The following is a 26652-nucleotide window of genomic DNA, read 5'->3' as shown; positions in this document are numbered from 1 at the left end:
AGGAAGAAAGTCCTTCCAAGGACTCCGTGGGTTCTTTCTCTCTTCTCCCTCTCCAGAGTCAAGGAATTAGGTCTGCCTTAAGTGGTGCTGAGACTGAAGCCAGATTTGGGGGGCCTTGACCTCTGTCACCTGGGCACCTGCCCCGCAACCCTGCTCCCAGGCCACTCAAGGCCCCCAGAGGCACCCCAGGCGAGGGATGGGTGCTGGAGCATCATCCCTGGGCCTGGGGCAAAGAAAGCAAGGGCAGTAAGAGGGATTGAGGACAGTGACTCCCAGAACTGTGGCAGAAGGGGCAGCAAATGAGCTGACCCCCAGTGCTGCAAGGCTGGGAGTGGCAGGCCCTCTGCCAGATGGGGGCATGGCTGGAGGAAGTCCATGCCAGGGCCAGACATTCCAAGCCTTGGATCTGGGCCACCCGTGCCCATAGCTTGAACCCACTGCCCCTGCCCATCCCGAGAGCCCTCTCCGCACAAGGCTGTGATGGGCGCGGGGAGCTTGGAAAACTGGCCCGGGGGCATCAAGGGTCGGGAGAGCCGCCTGGGCTTGTCACAGCTTCTGCCGCGTTCCTAGCCCGGTGTTCGACTGGAGGGGGGGTGGGGGGGAGATGAAAGAGAGGAGGGGAGGGAAGGGGAGAAAAGGGAGAGACAGAGTAGTGAAAAAAGAGAGAGAGCACAAGCAAGGGCCTGAGAGAGAAAGAGAGAGAGAGAGGAGAGGGAGGGGAGACTAGCAGAGGGAGCCCACGGAGAAAGAAGGGGAAGAAGAGGGGAGGGAGAGGCAGAGATGGGGAAGGATGAACAAGGCGAAGAGAAAACCCCAACCTGCCCTGGACAGTGGACGGGGTGGAGGCTGCAGAGATGGGGACCTTCAGAGATGGCCCCGTGGCGGGCTGATTCTGGTGTGCCGTATTTCTGATTCACCTGGAAAGGGGGTTGCGGAGGATTTGCCATTTTCCCTGACTGCGGAGCCTCAGGGCCCCGACTCTAGGGGTAGAGAGCCCTCCACACACACCCTAAGTCCTACCTGGAGCTCTGTCCTCCCCAAAGGGGGTTCTCAGCTGGTTTTCTGATCAGATGTGCCCGCTGGAACTCCAATCCTGCCTGTCAGTTTGGGGGGCTCTGGAGCCCCACAGTCGTCTTTCTGAGAGCTGAGGAGGGCTACCTTTCCCTGGCCACCAAGACACCACTGCAGATTCAGGGTGGCCAGGAGGCAGGTGGGGAATGGACTAGATGATCTCTTCGGGGTCATTTCTGGGTCCCCAAATTCCATAGGTGCCAGCCTGGGAGGTGGGGGCAGGAGATGCCCGAGGCTGCAGGTGGGGTGGGGGTTGGCTCGCCTGGCCAGTGGCCCTGGGCTGTGTAGGCAAGGCTGGCCTTTCCCTGAAGGGATGCGTGTATCCTGATGCCTTCTCCAGGCAGCCTGGGAGCACCCGGAGATCCCGATCCTGAGCATGGGGCAGAGAATGGAAGAGAGACAGGGACACAAGTGGGTGGTAGGGTGGAGTCCCAGACTTTTGCTAGCCTCACACTGAGAAAGTGAAGAAGGAGAGGACTGGATAGGGCGATGTGGGAACCTGCTAGCGGCCAGACTGGATGGGGCGATGTGGGAACCTGCTAGCGGTCGGGCAAGGCGCCCTGGAGAATGGAAACTGTGTGGGGGTTTCCCCCCATTTGAAAGCTCCCCAGAAGAGGGGATTCCTGAGCCCTTTCCCTCCCCTGCCAGGTGTCCTTCCTTCAACACAGGCTTAATTTCCTTCCTCCTGCCGGCCCAACGCTGCCAGTGGGAACACAGGAATGGTCCCTGCCCAGGAGGGGGAGGGCACCCCAGAGCCAAGTGTCACGAACGGAAACGCCCTCTCTCATGGGCACCCGAACCGCACGAAGGGTTGCACGCGGTGGGGAAAGGGTTAAATTCACTCCAAGGCCAGCCAGGGCGGGTGAGGTGTAGGCTCCCGGGCGTTGGACCCCGAGGCCTCCGCCTGAGTGGGAGGGTGGCCTATTGAAAGGGACCTGGGGGCTGAGGGGTGGCACGTGGGAAGCACTCTGTGTTGTGTGAGTGTCCGGGACCTCAGACCGACCGAGTGACCGCCCATCTCCATCCCACCTCCACCTCTCTAGCTGCCCCGAGGTTCCCTTTTACGTGCGCTCCCCCGGGGCAAGCAGTCGGCCGCTGTGTATTCAGCGCCGCTCAACCGGGCCCCCTGCGGAGGCACCGCCGAGACAAAGGACGGGGCAGCCTTGTCCCCGCCCGCAGCGGGCTACCCGTCTATCGCGGGGAGGGAGGAGGAGGACATCTTCGATCCAGCGCTGTGCGCTTCACTTTTGCTCGAAACTTGCCCGAAGGCTGCTGGGGCCCAGGAACCAGGAGCCCAGACCAGCCTGGGGAGGGTGAGGGGAGAGGGCAAAGCTGCTGCGGACGGGGGAAACAGCAAGTGCGGAAGGTCTGCAACCTCGCGACTCCCGCGGGGAACAGCATGAAGGGGGCGCGTGGGAGCTCCCTCCACGGACTCCGACCGAGAGAGGGGCTTTTAACTTTACCCCAAGAGCTTCAGGAGCCGCGGAACGGTTTCAAGCGAGGTTCTCCTTGGAGGCCACTAGAAAGAAAGCTAGACAACCGGAGAGGGCAACCAGGAGGCAGGTGGTCCACAGCGTGGGTGGTGGCGCAGGAATTAATCAAACGAGATTTCTTTAAACCGCCCAGTGTAGAGGCAGCGTCCTGGAAATGCCGGAAGCGTGCACTGGGTAAGCACACAGGTGAGCAACAAACGCCAACCGAACGCACAAAGGCGACCCGGAGCCCACTAGCCTCTCGGTCTCCCGGCCCCGGCGCGCCCCCTGGCGGCGGTGCTGATAATAAGGCAGGAAGTCTGCAGGCGAGGAAGGTGGCTCCGCCCCGCCCCCGACCCCGCGGGCTGGGAGCCGGAGCCTTTGTCGGTGAGCAGCCCGGATCTTTGGGGATCCCGGTTAAGCAGGCATCCTCGTGAGTGAATGCCTTTAATCTACTTCGCAATCCCCGAGCTTAGCTGGGGATAAGGTGTGCGTGGCTTCAGGCTCCCCTCTCCTCCCCACCCAGGTGGCTCCCCTGGGAGAGTGGGCCGCGCCACAGACGCAGGACGTCCGAGATGCAGGACGCGGGCGCGGGCGGGGTGATGTGAGGCCCCGGGCTCCCACTCCTGGGCGTCAGGCGGGTTCCGTGCAGCTGCCTCAACCTTGTGTCGAGACACGGAAGGCTGCAAACGGCAGGGTGATGTCACTGAGTCCTTCCTGGCCTGGCCCACCAGCACCCCAAGATCACAGGTGCCACCTGTGGGGGTGGTAAGGGGTTTTCCCTGTCCCAGTAGTTCCTCCTGTCTTAGTCATCTCTAGTTCCCCAAGGGCATTTTGGAAAGGGATTTGGGGTCAAAGTCCTTTAGAAGGGAGGGGACAACAGAAAAATGGGCTGGGGGCACCCCTGGCCAGCTGCCTGTTATCTCTGAGCCTCCTCTGTGCCATCCGAGGTGAAGACAATACTTTATATCTCATAGGGAGTTGTCAGCGTTAAATGAGAACCGTGCTGACAGAACGCCAGACCGAGGATGGCGAATAATAAATACTGGGTTTCTTTCTTCTCTTAGGGGCTGAGGAGTGAGTGGCTGTCTTGGGGTGCTTTTTCTGCTCCTGTCAGCCTCAGCTAAGCAGCTCCGCAGGCGCCCAGGAGCCTCTGCCAGAAGGATTTGTTCAGGAAAATCTTGTTTGACACCCCAACTTGAGACCCACCTCAAAATCTCCTTTTCGGCGAGACCCTCAGCCCCATCCTCCTAGCTGCTCCCCCACCTTGTCCCTCTGGGCCTCTTACTCCACTTTATTTTTCTGCATAGCCCTAAACACTGACCTTGTATTTCATATATTCCATATTGAATGTGTCTGTTAAGTTGCCCATTTAATGTTGTCTCTTTCCTACTCGAAAATCTCAGTTCTGCTGAAGGCCCAACATCCACAGCAGAATCTGGCACAGGCCCTTATAAACGCCGCCGATGACTGGCTGAGGGAGTAAGGGGGGAGGCAGAGGCTGAGGCCTCAGATGGGGGACCACTGTCTGAGGTCCTTATGGCCCTTTGGGGTCCCCATCTTGAGATCTTGGCACCTAGAGTTCGCCACTCCCCCCTAGCTACCCTACTCTGAGTTTGGCACCTGCTTCCCCCTCAGATGACACCTGCACTGCCCCAAGCGGGCTGAGATCAGGGGTTGGCAGCCTGTCGGGAAGTTACCACAACACGGGACCCCTGGGGCTTGGTGGGCCTCGTGCTGCCAGCCCCCATCTCTGCCCCTCTTTTCCTCCCCCACTTTCCGTTTCTTCCAACTCTTAGGTCTTTTTCCATCCTTCTTTATTCTGCCTTTGCCTCCAAGCCCTGAGCCCACACCCAGACATGACGGGCCTGCCTGAGGCCTTGGGGCTCTAACCCAAGGTCCGTTCCTGCCCGGGGAAGTGCTCCTTCCTTGAAGAAGTCGAGCCAGACCTCTGCGTGGCTGTCTGTGCGTGGCTGACGTAGTTTCTCTTGGTCCCAGTGTTCTTTCCATTCCCCAGTGGGTGGGACATAACCAGGAAGGGGAGCCCCAGATGCAACCCAGGAACCATCTTTGCTTTCTTCTGTCTCCAACCTCAGCCAAGCTGTGGCCCCCTTTCACCTGGGCTTCAGGGCAGGAAAGTGTTTCTGTTTTTCCCATCACCCACAAACACATACTTTGCGCCTGCTGTGGGCAAAGCCTGAGGCCAAGCTCTGGGGGAGGAATGGTCCATCCTCAAGGGGACCCCAGGAGCACAGTAGGTGCTCTATGTGCACAGGGTGGGGGGATGGCTCATTCATTCAACACATTTTCATAGAGCACAGGGTAAGCGCTGATGACCAAAAACTGTCCAGGCCTTGCCATCTGTGGGAGAGACAGTCTTCCAACAGAAGATCAAATAAATATTTCCTTTAAACCAAGGTAAGAGCTGTGAAGATTCTTTTCATCTCAGGCGTCTTCGTGGGGAGACTTTTGTGGGGGCCCATTAGGGAGATGGGATAGAGCAAGCCTAATGTTATCCTTGGAGATGACACAGAAATTTCTGGTCAAATCCTGGTTTGCACACTCCAGAGTTCTGCCAGCTAATTATCTTCCCCACAGAACAATGCAGCCAGTAGCAGCCATTGCTGGAAACTCACATGGGCCCAACCATTGGCTCTGGGTCCAGGGAGCCTGGACATATGGATGTGGATCCAGTGGGCTTGCAATGGGGTCAGAGCTGCCTCACCAGCAGGTACCCAGGAACAGGTAGCTGTGGCTGGCACAGGTGTAGGCGAGTCCTTGGGCAGACCAGGGGCACCTGTCTGGCATTGTTCCACACCTGGCATAGCCCACCTCCTCTGCTCAGTTGCCTTGGCTTCCAGGTAAGGCCTGAATGGAGTTTCCTATATCTGTCTGGAGAGACCCTCTGTCTGAGTGGTGGTCTTAGAGCCCAGATCTCATGGCACCACCACAACCCCAATGAATCCCAGTGCTGCCTCTCAACTGTGTGACACTGAGCACATTACCTACCCTCTCTGAGCCTGTTTCCTCACCTACAAAATGGGTATAATAACAGCTGCTTCAAAGGGCTGTTGCTTGTTCAGTGGAGTGATTCCTGCAGTGTCAGAAATGGCACCTGGGACATGTTAAGTGATGGGTAAGTGCCCCTTCCATTTCTCTGTGACAGTCAGCTGCTCTTTCTTGAGCCTCTCAAAGGCAAAGACTTCTATTTAGGCTGTAGTGTAGCCCACACTGCTGGTGGCCTCTTGCTCCAGGCTGGCAAGGGTCTCCAGTTTGTTCTGGCTCCCCAACCTGGCTCAGTGGTTAAATTCTGATTCATCTAAGCCAATCATGGACACCCATTCCCCTTGCCAGGGATTTGGGGCCCGGTTTAGGCTAATGAGACATGAGGGGAGGTCTGCTGGAGGGTACAAAAACTTTTCTGCCCTAAGTTTTCTGGGGCTCTTAAAATGATACTAAGACATGTCCCTTTTTCCTGTTTTTGGACATTATTGTGTCTGGGTGTGATGCCTGGAGCTGCAGCAGCCATTCTGTGCCATGAGGGAAGCTGCCTGAGGATGAGGCTGACTAGCAGAGGAAGAAAAGAAGAAAAATAGAGAAAGAAGCTGGGTCTCTGACACCATTGCTGACATATTAGCTGACCCCAGGGGAGTCCTGCCTCGGAAATTCTTGTTATGTGAAATAACATATTTTCCTTGTTGTTTAGGCTACTTCAGGCTGTTACTTGCACCCGAAGTCCTTCTAACTGAATTCTGTATCCTCCTGCCCATAGTGTCTGGCATAGGGCAGTTAGGTAAAGTGTTGTTAATTGACTTACAAATTGAGTTGCTTTAATTTAAGGACTGGTTGGTTTTCTTTTTCTTGGTTTGGGGGTTTAGTCTGGTTGGGAATGAGGTTGCAGTTGGAGCCTGGAGCTGGGAGACTCACTCTGAGATGGCTTGGAGGAAGAAGGAAACAACAAAAGGGAGGGTGTGTAGGGTTGAGGTGGGGCTTAAAACTAATCCGGAATAGCGTTCCATCTGGTGTTGCCTTTTCCTTTTCCTTAAGAAACTGCAGCATGGCTGCTAATGGGTATAGAGTATCTTTTAGAGGTGATGAAATGTTTTGGAATTAGATAATGGTGATGTTTGCACAACTTACTGAATCTACCAAAAGCCACTGAATGGTATACTGTAAACGGGTGGATTTCACGGTGTGCGAATTATATCTTCATTTTTTTTAAAAAAGATAAACAAGCTGCAGCAACTCCCCTGCCTTCCTTCCACACTCTCTCCTCCACCTGTGATCTCGGCCCTACAGTCGCTGGCCTCCTCAGGCTCCCCCCTCCCACACATCCATGCACCACTTTCTGAGGCTGCTCGGAGGGGCTGGCGGAAGACTCATCTGTGAACAGAGAGCTGAGTTCTACTTTCTACGCACCGTTTTCAGGCCTCTGCGCATCAGCCTCACCCCTTTATCTGAGGGGCCGGGATCTCCTCGGGTCTGTCCGCACTGGCCAGATGGTCTCGGGTTTGGGGAGAGGGTGTCAGAATAATACTGCGGGGATGCATGGGCTCTGTGATCAGACAAGGGCAATTTCCAACCCTGACTCTACTGCTTAGCTGTGACTTTGGGCAAGTTATTTAGACTTCCGTGTGCCTGTTTCCTTATCTGGCAAATGGGTACATGTACTAATACCACAGCTCACAGGGTCAAATGGCATAATTTACCCCAAGAGCTGGGGGCATACAGTTGACCGCAAATGCTGGTTCCCCAAAGCTTGTTATTAACTTGTGACCAAACAAATGGCAAAATCTTGACCAGACCGTCTCCTGATTCAAGGCTGATGGTGACCACGATGATGTTCCCAGCTTCCCTGCTTTGCGTGGTCCGAAAGGCTGCCTTCCACTCGTCCTCCTTACCTACCCCGAGTTTGACCGTCTCCCCTCTGCCTTTTGTTCTACATATTTAAGAGGGTAGTGCTAAGAGGAAAAATCATTTTCTGAAACCCAAATCAGAGAACGTGGCATAACCAAAATATTTTTCTTTTACTTTCTTTTCTCTTATCTTTTTTTCTTTTCTTTTTTTTTTTTTCTGCTCCAGAATTTAAGAAAGTCTGAAATACAGTTTGGCCAAAGGCTAGAATTTCAAGAGCATTTTTATGGCTAATGGTAATGTTTCTCAGAGGCCGGAGAGGACCATGGATGCCCCACGAGATGAAGCGTGGTGTTAAATCACGTGGAGTCACACGTGAGAAATCTCATTTAGTCACATTTCCTATCCCTGTTCCCTTCACTCCTCCTGATTATTGTCGAGGGAGGAGAGAGTCTGTCTGGTACTAAAGCAACGCTTACTAAGGTCCCTTTGTAATAAAGAGAGAAGGTCACACATTCAGTCTTTGGAGGGGCGTAGCCTCTGGTTAGAAAGAAATTGTTGAAAATCATAATGATCTAAAGTTTCCTCTGTAATTGAAGTTATTAAAAGGAAAGCAAATGAATTTAAAGAAAAGTGGTAATAGCAGAACACCCGTGAAGTGAAGGCGGCATGGAAATGCCTGCAGTCTGGAAAACACTGGATCGTGGGGACAACAGAGCTGAGCGCTTGCACTCAGGGTGCCCTGCAAGTCCCACTGTGTGGTCAGGGCACCTTAGGGGCCGGCACCTGACGATTGGCCAGGGCCCCGGGGGGTGACCTAGCTCCAGAAGCTGGCAGAATGGGAGGGCACTGGAGTCGTAAGTGGCAGCTACCCCTGCTGTGAGCTGAGAATCACCCCACCAGCATCGTCCCTGCCTTGAGGTATCAGATAGGAGCCTTGGGGCCAGCCATCCAGCCTTACGAATGTGTTGGATGACAGGGTGGCCCAGCACCAGGCCTTGGTGACCCAGATACTCCCATCAGGGGAGGGGTGGAGGGGGAAGCCGAGTCTCCAGTCCAGGCCTGACAGAGGCTCTCTGTATGCGGGAGCCAGAAGGACTTGAGGAGGCAGATCAAGCCCCAGACGGTGCATCGGCCTCAGAGAGCCACCTGTTTCCCTCCTGTAAGGGGTGTAAAGAGCCACAGAAGAGGGAGACCAGAAACCAGGGCTGCAGCCTCAGCTTTCTCCCAACTGGCTATGTGTCCTTGGCAAGGCACTTACCCTCCCTGGGTCCCGGTGTCTCTCTAGATTACAGTGGCCAAGTGAGGAGTCCTTCTGGTCCTGACATCATGGACTGGATGGCCCCCTTCCCCATGATTCCCGCGACCGCCACCCTTTGTGTTCCTGCCCCTTTCAGGGCAGACTAGGACACTGGCCAGCGCTGGCTGCAGGCCTGTGGCTGGGACTGTCCTTCTAGGTGAGGGGTTGTTGGTGTCCAGCCCGGTGAGGCTCTAGCAGGGCTGGGCAGTGCCCAGGGGCCCTATTGGCAGGCTTAAGGCACTAACGGGAGAGACAGAACCCTGGGAGGGAAGGAGGGAGGAGAGGAGAGAAGGGAGAGGTGCCTGGGTGGAGGCAGTTCTAGTGGCTGCTCTCGTGAACATGCCGAAGGTTGCCAAATTGAGTTTAAGCCTTGGTTCCAGAACACAAAGGCTCTTCTCTGGGGGCTTGACCCCTCAGGTCCCCCACCCCCAGGGCCCGGCTGGCTGAGCTGCCCCAAGGGAACTGGCCCCAGAAGGGCCTGGTTGTTGGCTGCGAAGTGGCTGGGAGGGAAGTTTTAATGATACACAACACAAGACACAGGGGGGAAAGAAAGGGGTGGGGGGTGGAGGAGAGAAGGGAGGTGGGGGGGTGGAGAAAGAAAGACCTCCTGCCAGGCCTGTTGCCAGGAGACGGCTAGGCAGCTAGAATCAGCCCTGCTCTTTTCACAGTTGCCTTTAAGCAAGGAGAGAAAGCCCTGTCCATAAAGGGGGACATGTGTTGCTGGGTGTGTAAGGCTAGCCTCTGCAGTTAGGGGAGCCCCCGGCCCCGCCCCCGCTGCTGCCTGGAGAGAGCCCCTGTGGCCCCCAGCCCTGCCACCCGCTCCTGAGGGTTATGGATGAACGAGATTGGGCTACAGAGCAACGGAAAAGGACTCGGGAAGGCGGTGGCCCTGGCCACCAAAATGCCACAGCCACCTCTGGGGTGAAACTCACCAGCCAGGGTCCCCAGGAAGCTGGCAGGGCCGGCGGCATCGGGATGGGGTTACTGGGGGAATCCGACAAGGCAGGTCACAGTATTCTGTGGGCTCAGGATGGGCCATTAGCGCCTGGGGGTGTCCAGGTGTCTGGGAATCCTCAACCGGGGACTTAGAAGGGCAGGCTGGGGGGCTGACAAGTCCCCCTGCCTGCACTCTGGCCCTTTGGTCCTTGTCACAGATCCCATGTGGGAACAGGCTGCCCTAGGCTGTGCCTTGGCACCTAGGGACAGTATCTTTGCAGCCTGGTCAGTTGGTGACTGCGTCTATTTCCATGAGGAGTCTGCCACACAGCCACGGGGGTAGATGGAGGGTGAGGGCCGCTGGCAACACGAGGACTCCGGTGTCCCAGGCCCCGGCTGTCAATCGATGGATGTCAACCGTGAGGGCTGTGCATGGTGCGCTCAGCCCAGGGGCTGTCAGTAAATGAGACCAGGGCATCCTCTGCTAGGTGCGCCTGGCAGCTCATCTGGAGGCCCGACCGGTCGTAATGGACTTGAGTGTGAGCTCCGTGGTATAAGGGTTCCTTCAGCATTGTGTTCTTGTGCCCCCCTGAAAACAGGTTGCCATATCTGTTGCTTCGTGTAGCAGTCAAATTAGAGGAGGAGGGGTTTCTTCTGCTCTCCCGCAAGCCGCTAAGGTCTGAGTTCTAGTCCTGTGAGCCTTCCCAACCCCCTTCAAAGCATCGAAGTGTTAGTGCTGGAAAGACACAGCTAGCCAGCCCGCCCCAACTTCCCAGCTGGTCGTCTGGGAAGTTCTGTTTGAATTTCAGGGGCACTGCCGGAGGCTTGCCTGGGCTCCAACACCTGTTTCCTGCCCCGGGCAGTGGGCAGCCCTGCATCCCCTGCTGCCCCTCGGAGTTGGCCCCCGGGGAGTGAGTGAGGGAGAGAAATAGCTCAGCAGAGGCCAGTTCTGCACAAAATGGAGTGCATCTTCAAAGAAATCTCTTACTCTGCACGTATGTCTGCATTGAGATGCTTTCCATGCGAGGCAGTGTCCAGGAAAACAGGACTCCTGGAGAGAGCAGGCGGGTGAGACTGCCCACTAGAAGCTGTCTGTCTGCGGCTCCTGGTGCGAAGGCTTACTCTTCCTCCAACTTCTTTTGCATCTTGTTCCTGCTGAAGCGTGTGTTTTTCCTGGTTCTCTTCTTTCCTGTCCTCATCCACCCGGGGCCAGGCCCCACCCCAGGTGTCAAGACTTGTTTCCAGAAGGGCCAAATCTCCATGAGGTGATAACCAAAAGGGCAAACTTGCAAACTCTCAGAGGGGGAATGGGGTGTGGGTGTAGGGGGTTGGTGGTGTCCTGCTCGGTGGCTAGAGGGGTGGGTGGTGACTAGTACTGATTGCCTGAGGCTCTCTGGGGGAGGGCAGGCTGGCTGGGCAGAAGGGTTAGGGTTAGGGGTGGAGAGATGGGCCATTAGGGGACCGGGAAGTTCTGCTGGGCCCTCTGAGGTCTGGTTGGGTTTCTTTTGTAAATATTTATTTATTTACTTATTTATTTACTTGCTTGTTTATTTACTGTTGGCTGTGTTGGGTCTTCGTTGCTGCGCGCAGGCTTTCTCTACTTGCGGCGCGTGGGGGCTACTCTTCGTTACCGCGCGCGGACTTCTCATTGCGGTGGCTTCTCTTGTTGCGGAGCACAGGCTCTAGGCGCGCGGGCTGCAGTAGTTGTGGTGCACGGGCTCAGTAGTTGTGGCTCGTGGGCTCTAGAGCGCAGGCTCAGTAGCTGTGACACACGGGCTTAGTTGCTCCGCGGCATGTGGGGTCTTCCTGGACCAGGGCTCGAACCCGTGTCCCCTGCATTGGCAGACGGATTCTTAACCACTGCGCCACCAGGGAAGTCCTCTGGTTGGGTTTTACAACCGGAGGTGTTGAGAGTCTTTCGTGGAAAAGCCCATCTCCCTGGCTTGTCACTGACTTTCTATTCCAAGAAAGGCCAAGGGCTCAAGGACGCAAACACCCCTGGTGGCTCAGCGCTGTTCTGAAGGCTAGGCACGGGGTTTAGTCCTTCCTCCCTGCCGCCTCCCACTCCATGGGCTGTCACACCCCTCCCCCATTCAGAGGACCCAGTTTTAGCCTGGAAGGAAGGTCTCTCTCTCTCCACTTTCACAGCTCAGCGTCCTGTTTTCCCCTTATAACTCCTGCCCAGCTTCTCCCATACCCTCACACCCTCTTATTCTGTGGCTCCTGCTTCTCTGACTTGTGGGGGGAGAGAAGCCCACCCTGACCCCAGAAACATCTCCCCAAATGGCCATTGATGAACTCACCCATTGGCATTTCTCCCCCAAGACAGTACTGAATCCCCCAGATTGGCCCCTCATCTCCCTTGTTCTCAATGTGGGGCAGAGCCATGAATTAATCTCTTGGGTCCACACTCACCTCCTCCAGGAAGCCTCCCTGACCTACAGCCCTCTTTGTGCCTTCTAGCTCCTCATCAATATAGTGATCCTGAGGGGCCCTCAGCAGTCACCAAGATTAGTCCCCAAAGCTTGGGGCTGGTGGTCAGGGGGGTTGAAGTGGGGAGGGGGCTTGGTGGGGGGGACACTCTCCTAACGCAATGGAAGAAGATATCCCGCTGGGTTGGAGGGGAGGGAGGAGGGTCTAGATCCCCTCTGCGCCCTTCACTCTCCACCCTCTGCACCCTCAGCCCCTTGACCATGAGGTTGAACCTTCACTGAACCACAGCCATTCCCTAAAATGGTCCTGGAAAAGAGTGAAGCAGAGACAGGGCCCTTCTCTCTGGGACAAGACCCTCCCTGTGGGACTCCTTAGTGGTGAGGTCCCACCTCTGAGAGTCCCCCAGGCCACAAACGTGTTACGTGCACCGACCCAGAACTGGAGCCTGTGAGGATGGCCGGGGTCACAGTGACACCTGCTGGGGCTTCTAGGAACAGCAGCTGGGGAGGCACAGACAATGAGTGTTGCCGGGTGTGGGGCGGTGGTTAGGGGCAGTTGGTGTAACATCTCACCACAGATCCTGAAATTCGCCTCAGCTATTAAACCCTCATCCCCTTTCCAGGAGGGAAGCACAAGAAGATGCACAGGGAACAGGGCGTGGGGAATTCCACCTGGGGCTCCCAGGGACATGAGCTGCATTCCTTGGAACCAGTGGTAGTTTTTGAACTTCATTCAGAGTCTGTTTTCTAGGGATGTACCCAGAGGAAGTCTGAGGTTGTTCTCTGCATTTCTATGAAGTTTTAAGGGCAAAGAACAAGGACACGTTTTGTATATCTTTGTGTTTTATCTCCTTCATGAGAGGAAGAGAAGTATGTAATACTGCAAATGTCAATGATTAAAAACAGTTCTGGGCTTCCCTGGTGGCACAGTGGTTGGGAATCTGCCTGCTAATGCAGGGGACATGGCTTCGAGCCCTGGTGTGGGAAGATCCCACATGCCGTGGAGCAACTAGGCCTGTGTGCCACAACTACTGAGCCTGCGCGTCTGGAGCCTGTGCTCCGCAACAAGAGAGGCCGCGATAGTGAGAGGCCCGCGCACCGCGATGAAGCGTGGCCCCCGCTTGCCGCAACTAGAGAAAGCCCTCGCACAGAAATGAGGACCCAACACAGCCATAAATAAATAAATAAATAAATTTTTAAAAAGCCAAGCATTTGAAGCCCTTTAAAACAAACAAACAAACAAACAAAAACAGTTCAGGTGATCGCTGTAAAGTCAATTTCTGAAGAAACTAGGAGGAATAAATAAGATAGTGAAGTGAATTAGCACAGTGCCTGACACCTGATAAATACTCAATATGTTAGGGCAATTCCTCCACGGTGGAAGGTGATCGGCCTCCCTGGTGAGCCAGGCTGGAGGGGAGCAGAGGTGCCCAGGGCCACAGGTTGGTTGATGTCTTGGTTGGAAGCCACCCGCTGAGCTGTGTCCTTCTAACGTGGAGGTGTGCTGCTTAGTAACTCCCTGGGATAAATAGAGTCAGATGTGCGAATACAGAAATTCAGGGGTAAGGATTTCAGTTTGCCAAATAACCCTTCACTTCGGGAAGAACCCAGTCTAGGATTCTTGCAAGTATTTCACATATCATCTGTTTTGCTCTTACACCCCTTAACTTGGATAATCGAACTCCACCAGCAACGACAGGGCTACAGAGATAACCTACCCATTTAGCCAGATACTGATGCTCTTCCTTGGCCAGAGTTTGAAGTGTAAATGGGAGAATTTGGGGAGCGGGATTAATGTTGGGGACTCAGCAGGCGCCAGGCCCTGGTCTTGGTGGGTTTCATTTGCTTTCCCATCTAATCCTCAATAAAGCCCCACATGAGACCTGGCACCACTCTCACTTCACAAATAAGGGACTTGTGGGAGTTCCCTGGTGGTCCAGGGATTAGAACTCTGTGGTTTCACTACTGGGCCCAGGTTTGATCACTGGTCGGGGAACTAAGATCCCACAAGCCACACAGCATGGCCAAAACAACCACAACAACAAATAAGGGACTTGTGGCCCAGGGAGGCTGTGTGACCTAGCCAAGGTCACAGTCCTAGTAAGTGCTGCAACGGGGACGTGCATCCAGGTCCACCTCAGTCTGAAGCCAGGGAGTGAGGGGTGACTCCAAAGGGCTGGGGCTGGGTACACAGAAAGGTGGTGGTGACCCCGCTCGGAATGGGTATGGAGGAATGTTTGGGGGGATAGACAGCCAATGGTCAGCAAGGCCCAGTTTCCCACTCATGGGGCAGAAGACGATCGGGTATACACCGTTAGGACTGCCATGTACAACTGCTCAGGTTGTGCACTGCAAAAGGGTACCCCACGTAGGAGGGCGCCATCCGCATCACAGGCATATCTGCAGTGACTATTTCTGACAGTTGGAAATAAAACGCCTGGAGGAGGAAATAGCTGTTTCTAAATCATTCGGGGGGACTTCATGGTGGCTGGGCAGTGTCCTGCCAGCCTTTCCCACACGTACATCACATCTTCCTTGAGACCTCCGCCCAAGGGAGTGAGCAGGTGTTGGAAGTGGAGGAACATTTTCTGCCCCATCTCATTGCTCCCAGCACTCATCAGAGGGGCAACAGGGAGTGAAAGCCCTCACTGTCCCCCTGTCCTGCTGTCTCCTCTCAGAGATTCCTGGCTGAAGGTTCAGGCTTTTGCTCTGCTTGCTGGGGCAGGACCTCATAACTGGGGAGGAGGGAGGGAAGGGAAGGAGGGAGAGGAAAGGAAGGGTCTGGAGCTCCTTGGGTGAGCCCAAGGGAAGATGTAGAGCAGGGGCTGCCTTTTTTTTTTTTCACATCACAAATTCATTTTTAAAATAACATCAAAGATCATTTGGGGAAAGGGGAAAGTCCTCTCAATAGCCTCGGTCAAGTTTGGGGACCCTGGGACTGTTTCCTGGAGCAGTATTTGTTGTAACAAGCATATGAGTAGATCAAGCTTCAAGCAGATACAGTCCATAAAATCTGGGTGTACAGAACAGATAATATGGCATGAGGTCTGTGCAGGTAGAGGGAATTATTCACCACATAGAACAGCTCACAAGAGGTTGTTTCCTTTACTAATGAATTTCCATGAGTTTCTATTATTATTGTTGTTATTATTAATAATAACAGTGTCTATTGAATATTTATTCTATTAGACATGCAACTATGTTGGTGGCCATGCTTGCAGCAGATACCCTGTCCCCACGACCACAGCCAACTGGACCAGGTGTGGCTGCCTGACCCTTGGGCAGCCAGTTCACAACTGGCCACAGCCTTTGACAGATCCCGGAAGTGCCAGTGTGGGGTCCCCCTTTTCCCGTCAGACATGTGTTAGGATACATGGCAGATGCCACTGGGCCCCAGAGCTGAATGGCCGTGGCACCATGGGGGTGTCACAGCAGCCATGATGAGCCACGTGCCGGCTGTAAGTTCTGAGAGAAACAGGAAAGAAACAGGAACGAGGAGTTAATAGAAGCAGAAGCAGAAAGACCTGTTTAGAAAGAGTGTAGGGGGAGGAAGCCAGCACAAAGAGGGGAGCGAGAGAGGCAGACCCAGGTACCTGAGAGCCTTGTTAGTAAAAGCATCAGCCTGGCAGTGTGACTTGACTACTCCCCACTGTGTAGCCTTTTCTGTCTTCCAACAGCATCCTCCTTTCCTATGATCCTTACATAGCCACCGTGTGTCCCCTTCCCTGATGCCGCTTACAACAGCGGACAGGAGGTGGGGAGCTTAGGGTTGGAAGGTTCACATCTAGGAAAGAGGATTCCAGCTAGAAGAAGGATGAGGCCAGAGAGACCAACCTAAGGCTCCTTGGAAGCCTGACGGATCAACCTTGCCGATTATTGAGCACCTACAATGTTCCAGGCACACTGTACACGTTACCTCATTTAATCCTCACAACCAGCCCAAAGAATAGCTTTATCCCTGCCTGATTTTACAGTCGGGAAAACCAGGGCTCTGAGAGATTTCAAGTGACTTGCCCAAGGTCACCGGCTCAGAAGGAGAGCCCCAATGCCAGCACAGGCATCCTGGCTGTCCAGGGCTACAGATACTGCTGGGCTGCTTTGCAGTGGGAAGAAGAAAAAGACGTTCCTCAACATTCATCACCCAGTGAGTTCAGCCCTATACCAGGCACTTCTGCGTGGGGAGAGGCTGGCGGGGAGGTGAGTAGAGAATTCCAAAGAAAGAGGCCTCATTTATGGTTCCCGAGACCGTGCCAACTGCCTGACAAAGCCATGTCTCCGAATTGAAAGTCATCGCGGCCCCTGGAGGCAATAGGGCTTCGGAGAAGGGAGAGTTCTGGGGCTGCAGTGCCGGAGGGTTCCTGGAGGAGATGGGCTTGTGGGGCGGGTAGGGACTGGAGAGGAGGAATGGGTGGGGGTGGGGGGGCTGGCCAGGCGCAGTGCATGGAGGGAGGCGCCCTCTGGGCTCAGGAACTCGGAGTAGGAGGGGAGGGGAGATGGGCTCTGCGGTGTCAGGCAGGACATCTGAGAGACCCGCCTCCTGCTGGCTCGCTGAGAGCCCTTGAGCAAGTCACTTCCTCCTCCGAGCTTCGCGTGCCATGTGCAAAGTGAAGAGGTTGGGGCGACTCCTCTGGGTCCTCCCTGCTCTCTACTCTGGGGGCGTCTCGGCTCGCCTAGAGAACAGCCCTTCCAGCGCGGAGCATCGTCCTCCACCGGCTGCCTCCGCAATGGGCGGCACCGCTGAGCAGCAGGGGGCGCTCCTGCAGAAGGCTGGCCGCCGCGGCCGCCCTCGGCTCCGTCTGCCTGGCCAGGGGGTCAGAACAGGAAGATCCTCCCTTCTCCGTCCCTCCCAGCCCTCTCGGGTCACTCGTCTTCCCGCACTGCTCCTTCCCACCCCACTTTCTGGGATTAGCTGGCAGGGAGGTTCCTGGAATCCAGGTTTGGGGGCCGGTCACTTCCCTTTTCTGTGCCTCTGTTTTCTGGGTTATGGGAAGAAGAGACGAGTTATTGGGTGGGAAAGACTTCCAACCACAGTAGGTGTCCAGGACAAGTAGATGTCCTGACATTTCACACTCCATGATCTCACCAGGACGGGGGATGCTGCTTTTACTGCCCACCAGAGCCTCCCCCTCGCCGTCAGGATTACAGTTTGCTTTAAACTTTTACTCGAAGTACTTTTTTTTTTTTTTGCGGTACGCGGGCCTCTCACTGTTGTGGCCTCTCCCGTTGCGGAGCACAGGCTCCGGACGCGCAGGCTCAGCGGCCATGGCTCACGGGCCCAGCCGCTCCGCGGCATGTGGGATCTTCCCGGATCGGGGCACGAACCCGTGTCTCCTGCATCGGCAGGCGGACTCTCAACCACTGCGCCACCAGGGAAGTCCTCGAAGTCCTTTTATGCAAAGGTAGAAATGACGTCTGGATTCTGTATGGCGCTGGCACAATGAGTAATGCTGAACAGATAGTTGCGGAATGACTGGGTTTTTGAAATCATCTAGACTGGAGCTGTGAGAAAGTCAGACAGGAGCTGCCTCTTCTGAGTGACACTGCAAGGTGTCCACGTTCATCCTCACACTTCTCACCACTGTTGTGTGAGGGAGACAGACAGGGAGTGTTATATCCATTTGATGGATGAGGAAACCGAGGTCACAGGACAAAGTTAAGTTAGGACCCAGGGTTCTCTCTGCTCAACTGCAGGTGTCCATCCCGTTGTGGTCAGCGACCCCTATTGGAGACTCGTTGTATTACATCCAGGTCATAGCGGACACAATGCCTGGTCATGAGGAGACATGTAGGCACAACCTGGGTGCAAAATCCAGAGAAGGAGAGACTGGAGGACACTTTGACACTGGAGCTGGGGGCTAAAAATGAGATTCCAGAGTCAATAACACAGAGCGACAAGGTTCAGCAAGTCTCAAAGGCATTTCCTATTCTAAAGTCCCCAACACCCTTTCAATCTACTTCTCACTCCAAAGGTGAACTCAGAATAGCAAAGGGATTCTCCACAGGATCATCTCTTAGAATTATAATGACAACCAGTGGTAAAACCTGATTCCTTCTCAAACATTTGTGTGGCAAATTAGGATGGATTGTACCATTTGGCAAAGTGAAGAAACATGGACTGAAGAAAAGTCACTCTGCAAGATCCTGCCCAAATATCACTACATGTCAGTATTGTCCCAGGCATATCTTCCCTGGAACAATGAATGGCTCGTCCTCTTGCCTGGTTCCCATCTCATTTGGCAGTTCCTTCTCTTTGCTGCAGTTCAGTGGTGAAACATACCGGCTCCCTGGTTTCTAATCCCAAGCTTACTAGCTGGGCAGTTACTTAACCTCCCTGTGCCTCAGTTTCTTCATCCGTAAAATGTTCTGGGGATAAAATGAGTTAATATTCCTATAGGATTTATAACAATGCTTGGCACGTAGTAAGTACTCAATAACGGCTTATACTGATATAGAAATGTCAAAATGCTATATGTACTTATGGACACGTCTTTCCCAACAAACTCTGTGCTCCTCAAGGACAGGACCTGGTTCATCATCTCTTACTCCCAGGGCTTAATATCAGATGGTCAAAGTTTGTTAAATTGAATAGTATATAATCATACTTTCTATGAAAAGGAAATTTTGTAGTAAAATGGAGTTAGTCACTGTGTGTGTGTGTGTGTGTGTGTGCACTTATGTGTGAGGAGTTAAGCCTGAGCTTACTGTTTCCCAGAGATAAATTAAGATTTGAGCCCCTCTCCCCAGTTTCAAGGAAGACCTCTGGCTGGGCCATTGAACGCCCACATTGAGTTTAGGAAAACATGCTGTGGTCCAACTGTCTACTAGTAAGACTTTGTTAGTGAGCACTTCCTGCAAACTCATGTGTACCTGTGGTTGTGCAAATGTGACCTGGAGAAGGTGGTCTGTGATGGACACCTTCTAGAACTAATGCAACGGATTGCATTCCTCCAGGCACCAGCTGAACATTCTGAACAAGATGGGAACGCTTTCCTCTCACCCTTCCCTTTCAGAAGCAAGAAGTTACTCAGGTGAAAACATACTATACAAAAAGAATACGTGAAAAAAAAAAAAAAAAAGAATACGTGAAGTGTGCCTCTGTTCAGAGTCGAATCTTCAGAATATTATCGATAGTAAATTCTGGATGATTTCTATTTCCTTAGAAAGTTGTTTTTCTTGTCCTCCTCGTACCCTTCCTTCCTTCCTTGTTTTCTTCCTTTTGAGCCGTGCTAGTAGCCCTGGCTTGTCCGGAACACCTTTCTGTTATAAAACACCCAAAAGTAGAGTCTTTCATTAGCGCTTTGCCAGTGGGATAGCTCTGGAGTGGATTCTCAGTAGTCGAAGGCAGAAAGCATGCTGCTCGGTGCTGCTTGCCCGGTCATCTCACTGTGTTCTAATGCTTCTGGAAGTGGGAACCCAGGGGGTGGGTATGTATATTCATGGTGAGCCCAGTACCCAGGCAGAGCACAGGCATATATGTCACCTGACGGTTCTGAGTTCACTTTTGGGGGACAATGGAGCAGGCTGTTTGAAATTGGGGTTGTCCATCCAGATTGCCATTTCTCTACCTACCTCTGCATTCAGTCTTCCTTGGTCAAGCTCAAAGATGCTGTTGTGGGACTTCCCTGGTGGTCCAGTGGTTAAGACTCCACGCTCCCAATGCAGGGGGCACGGGTTCTATCCTTGGTCGGGGAACTAAAATCCTGCAAGCTGTACGGTGTGGCCAAAAACAAAGATGCTGTTGAATCGAGGCTGGAGAAAGGCCTGAAGCAGGGGCAGAGGCGCAAGGAAGTGTCATACCACATTCCATACAACACAACCTCCACTCAGAGCAAAGAAGGCTAGGAAGGGAGGAAGGAACAGAGGTAAGAAGGGCTCGAATTGGAATTGCCACGGGTGAGGTGTGCCCTGCCAGCTATAGCACAAGCTCCCCAAGACAGGACAGGAGCCCTTCCTATAGAAGACTAGGTAGATAGATGCCATAGGAGAATGTCCAGGAATACCTTCCCGGTTCCCCTCCCAAATATTTTTCCTGCCAATGCTTAAAGTTCTACCATTAGAGGGACTTCCCTGGCAGTCCAGTGGTTGAGACTCTGTGCTTCCAATGCAGGGGGCCCAGGTTCGATCCCTGGTTGGGGAGCGAAGATCCCACATGCCTCATGGTGTGGCCAAAAAATGGGGGGAAAAAAAAGTTCTACCATTAGAGATTTATTCTTGTGCCTTTGTTCCCTCCCACATTTAAGGGAAAAAAATTTCATTATAAATGTTAAATATGCTTGCGATAGAGAATTGGAAAATACAAAGAGGATAAAAACATTTTTAACACACACTCGCAACCTCCAAGGCACCCACAAAAAAGTAATATCTTCGTATCCTTCTCTCCCATCTTTTTGGCTGTTTTCAAGCATAGTTGTGTCTCCCACGTGTGGAATTCTGTGGCCCACTTTCCCCACTTAGTTTCAGTCCTATTTCAGTCTGATGTTCTGGAAAGATCAAGTACCCAGCCACCAAGTGCCGATCAGTTCCATAATGCTGAGGAAGTTACTTACCTTTCTGAACTCCAGTGTCCTATCTGTAAAGGGGGGACAGTGATGCCCCATGTGATACCTCATGGCCCCCTGGAACCAAATCAGAGAGAGAGTGAGAGTTAAGGCCAGTTCAAATGTGCTGGGGTAGGACGGATGGGAGTGGTCAGAACAGAACTGGTTACAATGAGGCCATAGCACAGAAAGCTAGGTCGCAGGGAGTGGGGGAGCCCAGGCAGAGGGACAAGTGAGCGCACCCACACCTGTCCGGTTGGGTCCTCCCCAGGACCAGCTCCCCTGAGCAGCCATGCCTCGGGCTTGGCTTGGGTGCTGGTGCCTTCCCTCCGAGCCACTGGGTATCACTTGCCCCACTTCCTGTTGGGTCGAGTCCATTTCCGGTGCAGCCCTGAGGGTGGTTAGAGAGAGATAGCCAGCCTGGAATCCCTCGTTTCCACTTGCTCACAGCCTGGTGGTGAGCACAGGGGATTGTGTGAGTGCCGGGCTCTGCCTGGGGCCTGGGCTTGACTTTGGAGCTCTGGGGGACCTGGGGTCAGACAAGGATGAATGGCTCCTGGGGGTTTGCTTCAGGCAGGGTGGCCTGGTCTGGGGGCAGGTTTGCGGGGAGGATGAAGAGGCCTGAAGCTGGATTTGATACAGCCTACACAAGCCTTTCAGATCACTCATTTGTGACCTCCATGGTGTGTGTGTATGTGCGCTTGCGCGCACAGGGGGCCAGGAGAACTCCATCCCCAAGCTGTGGCTGCCTTGGGCTGGTTCTTGGAGACAGGTAGCTGCATGTGGATGTCTAAGAATGCTTCTCTTGCATACCTGTGTGAACGTGTAGGTCCGGGAGCAGCTGTGGGTCTGCCTAGGAATTTAGACAGCCACGGGGGAGGTATGGGGGAGTCTGTGTGTCACTGAATGCCTGGACTTGTGTTGTAGAGTGTCAAGGTGTGTGTGTGTGTGTGTGTGTGTGTGTGTGTGTGTGTGTGTGATGGAGCACGTGTCTGGGCACGGGAGGGGGTGTTTCTGTGAGCAGGCATTGTGTCAGAATAACACTTTCTATCTCTGCAGCCCCATAAAAAGGCCTTAGACCTAAGTTACAAGCTGACGACAACACACATTACCTGAGTACATACTAAGGGCTAGGCCCTGTGTCAGGCCCTGGAGATACAGAAAGAAGTAAAACTCACCCTCCCCCCCTCCCCCCCCACCCCCCATTGAGGAGCTCACGGGGCAGAGCGGGAGGTGTGAGGAACAAATCATTATGGCCCAGGCTTTAAGTCCTGAGGGCTGATCCTTGTGTCTTTCCTCAGGGGTCCCACAATATCACAACTGTGGAGATAATCTGTTTTCACCATCATCTCCTCCTCCAGACTAGAGCCCCTTAATGATGATTGGCACTTAGGAGGTACATGATGCTCTGTAAGGATGAATTATGCAAAAGGCCACTGTGAGTCAGGCTATGCCTGGGTGGCCCTCAGCCAGCCGTGGCCAATCATGAGTGACAAGCAGTGTGACCGACCCACTGGGGCTGGGCTTAACTCTTGCTTCCACTACTTACAGCTGGGTCACAAGCACCAGCTACTTAATCTTCCTGAGCTTCACTTAACTCATCTGTGCAATGGGAATAATGATTGCCCTAACCTCTCAGGAGGCTTGAGGCTTCAGTGAGACATGCTGGACCCAAGGGTGGGGTTCACACCATTGGCTGGTGGAGGCTCAAGAACTTCCTTCTGAGTTTGGGATGAGCAGATGCAGACTATTACATATAGAATGGATAAACAATAAGGTCCTATTGTATAGCATGGGGAACTATTTCAATATCCTGTGATAAACCATAATGGAAAAGAATATGCAAAAGAATGTATATATACGTATAACTGAATCACTTTGCTGTACAGTAGAAATTAATACAACATTGTAAATCAACTATACTTAAAATAAAATTTTTTTAAAAAGAACTTCCTTCTGGATATTTCCATGTGTATCTCACCATCCAACCACTAATGTTCCCAGTGAATCTTTGGTGTTTTCTCCAATTTCCCTGCATCACAGCTTTAACTGTCAGATGTCAACATGTAACTTTTATGAAACGTTGAAAATGTGTCACTTTGGGAGAATGTGCTTCCCCCTCCTCGCCCCCCCCTCCAGGCATGTGGATGCTTGTGTGTACTTGTATGTATGGTGGGTGCCCATGGGCATGAGGGGCAGCTGGGGCAGCTCCCTCCTCACCTGCCCGAACTCAGGTGCCCATTGGGGTGGCTGGCGCCTGGTGGGGGCTCTTTTTCCTCTCTGACTCACACTGGTCCAGCTTGGCCTCCCCTCCTCTGAGCCTCGTTGAGCCTGGTTCAAGGTCTTACTAGTTGTGTGCTGGAGCTGGTTTGGACTGGCTTGTGGAGCCACCTGTGCAAATCTCTTCCTAACTCCTTAGATCAAGGATGATGCCACATTGGTAGCTTGAAATCAGCCACGGTGGCAACATTTGCAGCACGGGCATCTGCAAATGATATAAATCAGACTCCCACCCACCCCGCCATGCAGCACACCACTGGTCATACCTGCAGTTATAACAACCCCTGATACTGAGTGCCAGCACCTGCTAGGCATTTGGCATCACTCTTTTTTTTTGGCCGTACCACGCTGCTTGCAGGATTTTAGTTCCCCGACCAGGGATTGAACCTGTGCCCTTGGCAGTGAAAGCATGGAGTCCTAACCACTGGACCTCCAGGGAACTCCCATGGCATGCACTCTTATTTGCACAAAAATCCTGTGAGATATTTATCGTCATCCCCATTTCATATCTGAGGTTCATAATTTACGTGATTTGAATTCATGTCTCTGGCCACCACACTGGACCGTGTGCCTCAATAAACAGAGCCATGAGATGCGATATCGCTGTCAGAGTTGTTAAAGATCATGCATTAGCTAATCACTCCCCTCATTGGACAGGGGAACTGAGCCCAGAGAGGTTCACTATGGCTGGGGGCTTCCTCTTAATATTGCGGCTCCCATCTTCCCACCAGTCTCCCAGCGCCTTTGTGTTCACAAAGCCAAGGTCACTGTCACCTGATGTTCCGCATGCATGGTTGATTTTTTGGAAACTTTACATGCAGATCTTGACATTCAGTGCAAGTTCTATTTTGTTTTGCTTGATTTGACCCAGTGTTCAAGACTCTCAAAAACATATTAAATCTTGCTTGGGCCATTTGTTGTATGCCTCCCTCTTAGATGGGTGCCACACACTGCCTTGATCACTGCACCTTCGCTGCAGGAATTGGGGTTAAACTTTAAAAAAGAATAAGCAAGACAGAGCTTTATGGCCCAACACTGGACACCTCCACCCTGTCTGACAGAAGTTCTGGCGTCTACACTCTTTGGAAGAAAGCAGGTTCCTCTCCCACCCCCATCCTGGCTCTGCCTGCCCTCACTGACCAAAGGATCTGCATTTTTGTTCCATGAACATCAGCAAATGCTCACTGAGACGTCCTTCCTGACAGTCTCCTGTTTAGAAACTGGGCTCCCTTCTCCCCACTCCGCTCTGACCAAGGGACCCCCACCCCGGCCCCAACCAGGACTCCCTTTGCCGTTAGACGTGCATTTCTCCTGCTCTGGAAGAGCGGCTCTGCATCCACAGCCGGCCCTGCCTTCGGAGTCGTGGAGCCTGGGCAGAGGGACCCGCACCGGCCCGTCTAGAGAGCGGACGAGACACTACTTCTGCTCAGACTCCAGGCGCCTCCCTCCTTCTACGCCCCCTTGTCCTTTGGGGGAAGGTATCCTGCGTGTGCCTCCACCCCGCCCGGAGGGGCAAAAACTCCCTGGTCCCCGGCTCATACCCCCATCTTCGCCTCTCCAGGCGCGGGACCTTCACGTTCAGCCGCCGCGTCTCCAGGCCCGCACCGCGTCAGGTGAGCTCTCACCTGGGGAGGGTGGGCGCGGGAGCTGGGGGCGGGGCGGGGGCGGACCCGGGGCGGTGGCCCCACCCGCGACGGGGCGGGGCAAGCCGGCGGGGCCAATGAGGCGGGGGGCTCGCCGCCTGCGGGGGTGCGCAGCCAGCGCCGCTCCTGTCCGCCCGCCCGCTCCGCCCCTCCGGGGTTTAAAGCCCCGCGGGCGGCTGGTGGCGGCGCTGCTAGCGCTGAGCGGCGCGAGGAGATGCGACAGGTCGCCGCGCCGCCGGCATCATGCGCCCCCCGCCCGCGCTGGCCCTCGCCGCGCTCTGCCTGCTGGCGCTGCCCGCCGCCGCCGCCGCCGCCTACTTCGGGTCAGTGCCCGCCGCGCCCCGGCCCGCCTGCCTTCCCCTCCTCCCGCTGCAGCAAGGCCAACTTTTCCCTTCCGCTGGCCCTGGCCCCGGCGGGATCTCGAACTCAGACCTTAGCCCCGGTGATACCCAGCCCCATCTCGGGGTCGGAGTTCGCGCCCAGAACGCCTTCTCTGGCTTCCCCGACTCAGACCCGGATCCCACCTTCTAGCGTCCGGGCTCTGGTCCCCTTCACCGCCGCTCTTCTCACCCCGTCCTATCCGAGACCTCATCCCGCCCCCTCGGCCGGGTCTCAGACCCCCACCCAAGCTCCCGGACTCTGCAGGCGTTTCGGACCTTGTCCCCGTCCTCCCCGGGGCTCCCTGTCCCTGCCTGTCCAAGGCGTCCCTCCCGCGCTCGGATGCCCTCTCGGATCCTCACTCGGTGCCCTGTCCGCCCCCGTCCTGGGCTCTGTCCAGCCACCCGTCCTTGCCTGGGGCTCCCTCCCGACCCTCTGCCTTCGCCCCGCAGAGCGGAGACCCGGAGGGCTGGCTGGATGGGTGGGGTGGGTTGTTACCGAGGCCGGGGGAGGGGATCGCGCTGATCCAAGAGGGATGGGGGAACCTGCGGACCGTGGGGAGTGTCAGCTGGAGAGCGGGAGGGAACCGTCTGTGGGCGAAACCCAACCAAATCTCAGACCTGGCGTCGGGTGACTTCTCAGGAGAATGACGAAGAGAGTAAGAGAGGAGGCGGTATACATGATTGGAAAAGGAGGGTCAGAGTTGGGGGTGACAATTGGGGAGAGAATGGGTGGGAGTGGGCAGTGTTTGGAGAGCACGTTACAGGGCAATTGTCCCTCCTTCTCTGACCCTGAATTGCAGGGACTTGGGGTGGGAGATGGGGTCGTGGGTGTGAAGGGACTTTCCTGACCTCCACCCAAAGCCTGTTCTAAATATATACAGTCTCTTACTTTAAATCATGGCACTTTTTGTGATCCTCACCCCAAATCAAGGTGAGGTTTACAGTCTGACCCCAGCAAAGGCAAAAACAAACAAACAAAAACCAAAAAACATAAACCACGAAGCAAGTGACCTGCCAGAGACTGCTCTTAAGGACCTGGCAGGGAGGGGGCGAATAAGGGTCTGAGAGGGTCTGAGAGGTCCCGCACAGGCTGGAATAAGGGCTGTGGGCTAATTTCCAGGTCATGACCCCTGGTTAAAACATGCCTTGGCTGTGGGCAGTGGCCGCTCCTGAAATATATAGCGGGTGGCATCAGCCCAGACCCTAGCTCAGGGCTCAGCTTGCTGGTGACTTGGGAAGATCACTTAGTCTCTGGCCTCACTGTTCCCTTTTGTACAGAGAAGGGGCTAAACTTGATATGACTGAGCCTCTCTATCCACTTCAAGAGCACTGTGCATTCATGTTCGTTTCCCAATGATTTCAGTCTTGAAAAGGCACTGCTCCTGCCTCAGCAGACAGGATAAAATGGTTATAGGGCACAGACTCTGGGCTCAATCCCCAATCCATCTGGTTGCTAGCTGTGTGCTCTTGGCCAAGTCACTTAACCTTTCTGTACCTCAGTTTCTTATCCTTAAAATGAGAATAATAGTGCTTATTTCATATGAGGATCGTGTGAGTTAGTGCATGTAAAGCACTTAAAACAGGGTCTGGCACATAGTAAATACTCAACTAATGTTACAAATTATTAAGGAGATACAGTGTCTTGATATTCCAGCCCCAGCAGGGGTTTCTGAGCTGGAATGGAAAGTGGGGGCAGGAGAGGGGTGTGGACAAATGGTGCCTGCATCCTCTTGGATATCAGCTCATT

At 54.1% G+C, this 26652-nt stretch overlaps 1 protein-coding gene across 1 annotated transcript in view; it reads left to right on the top strand.

Annotated features, from left to right (window-relative positions):
- The first annotated feature begins 1589 nt into the window (after nucleotides 1-1589).
- WNT9B (Wnt family member 9B) overlaps nucleotides 1590-26652 on the top strand; it is a 47823-nt gene continuing 22760 nt past the window's right edge. The window contains exons 1-5 of the mRNA XM_032617492.1: nucleotides 1590-1649; nucleotides 2115-2384; nucleotides 24444-24495; nucleotides 24690-24848; nucleotides 25057-25384. Of these exons, the coding sequence (XP_032473383.1) occupies nucleotides 1590-1649; nucleotides 2115-2384; nucleotides 24444-24495; nucleotides 24690-24848; nucleotides 25057-25384 (869 nt within the window). The remainder of the gene's footprint in view (nucleotides 1650-2114; nucleotides 2385-24443; nucleotides 24496-24689; nucleotides 24849-25056; nucleotides 25385-26652) is intronic.

Source organism: Phocoena sinus, chromosome 20 (genome assembly GCF_008692025.1).
Source record: "Phocoena sinus isolate mPhoSin1 chromosome 20, mPhoSin1.pri, whole genome shotgun sequence".
In the NCBI taxonomy this organism is placed as follows: Eukaryota; Metazoa; Chordata; class Mammalia; order Artiodactyla; family Phocoenidae; genus Phocoena; species Phocoena sinus.
This window is presented reverse-complemented; position numbering and strand designations above follow the sequence as displayed.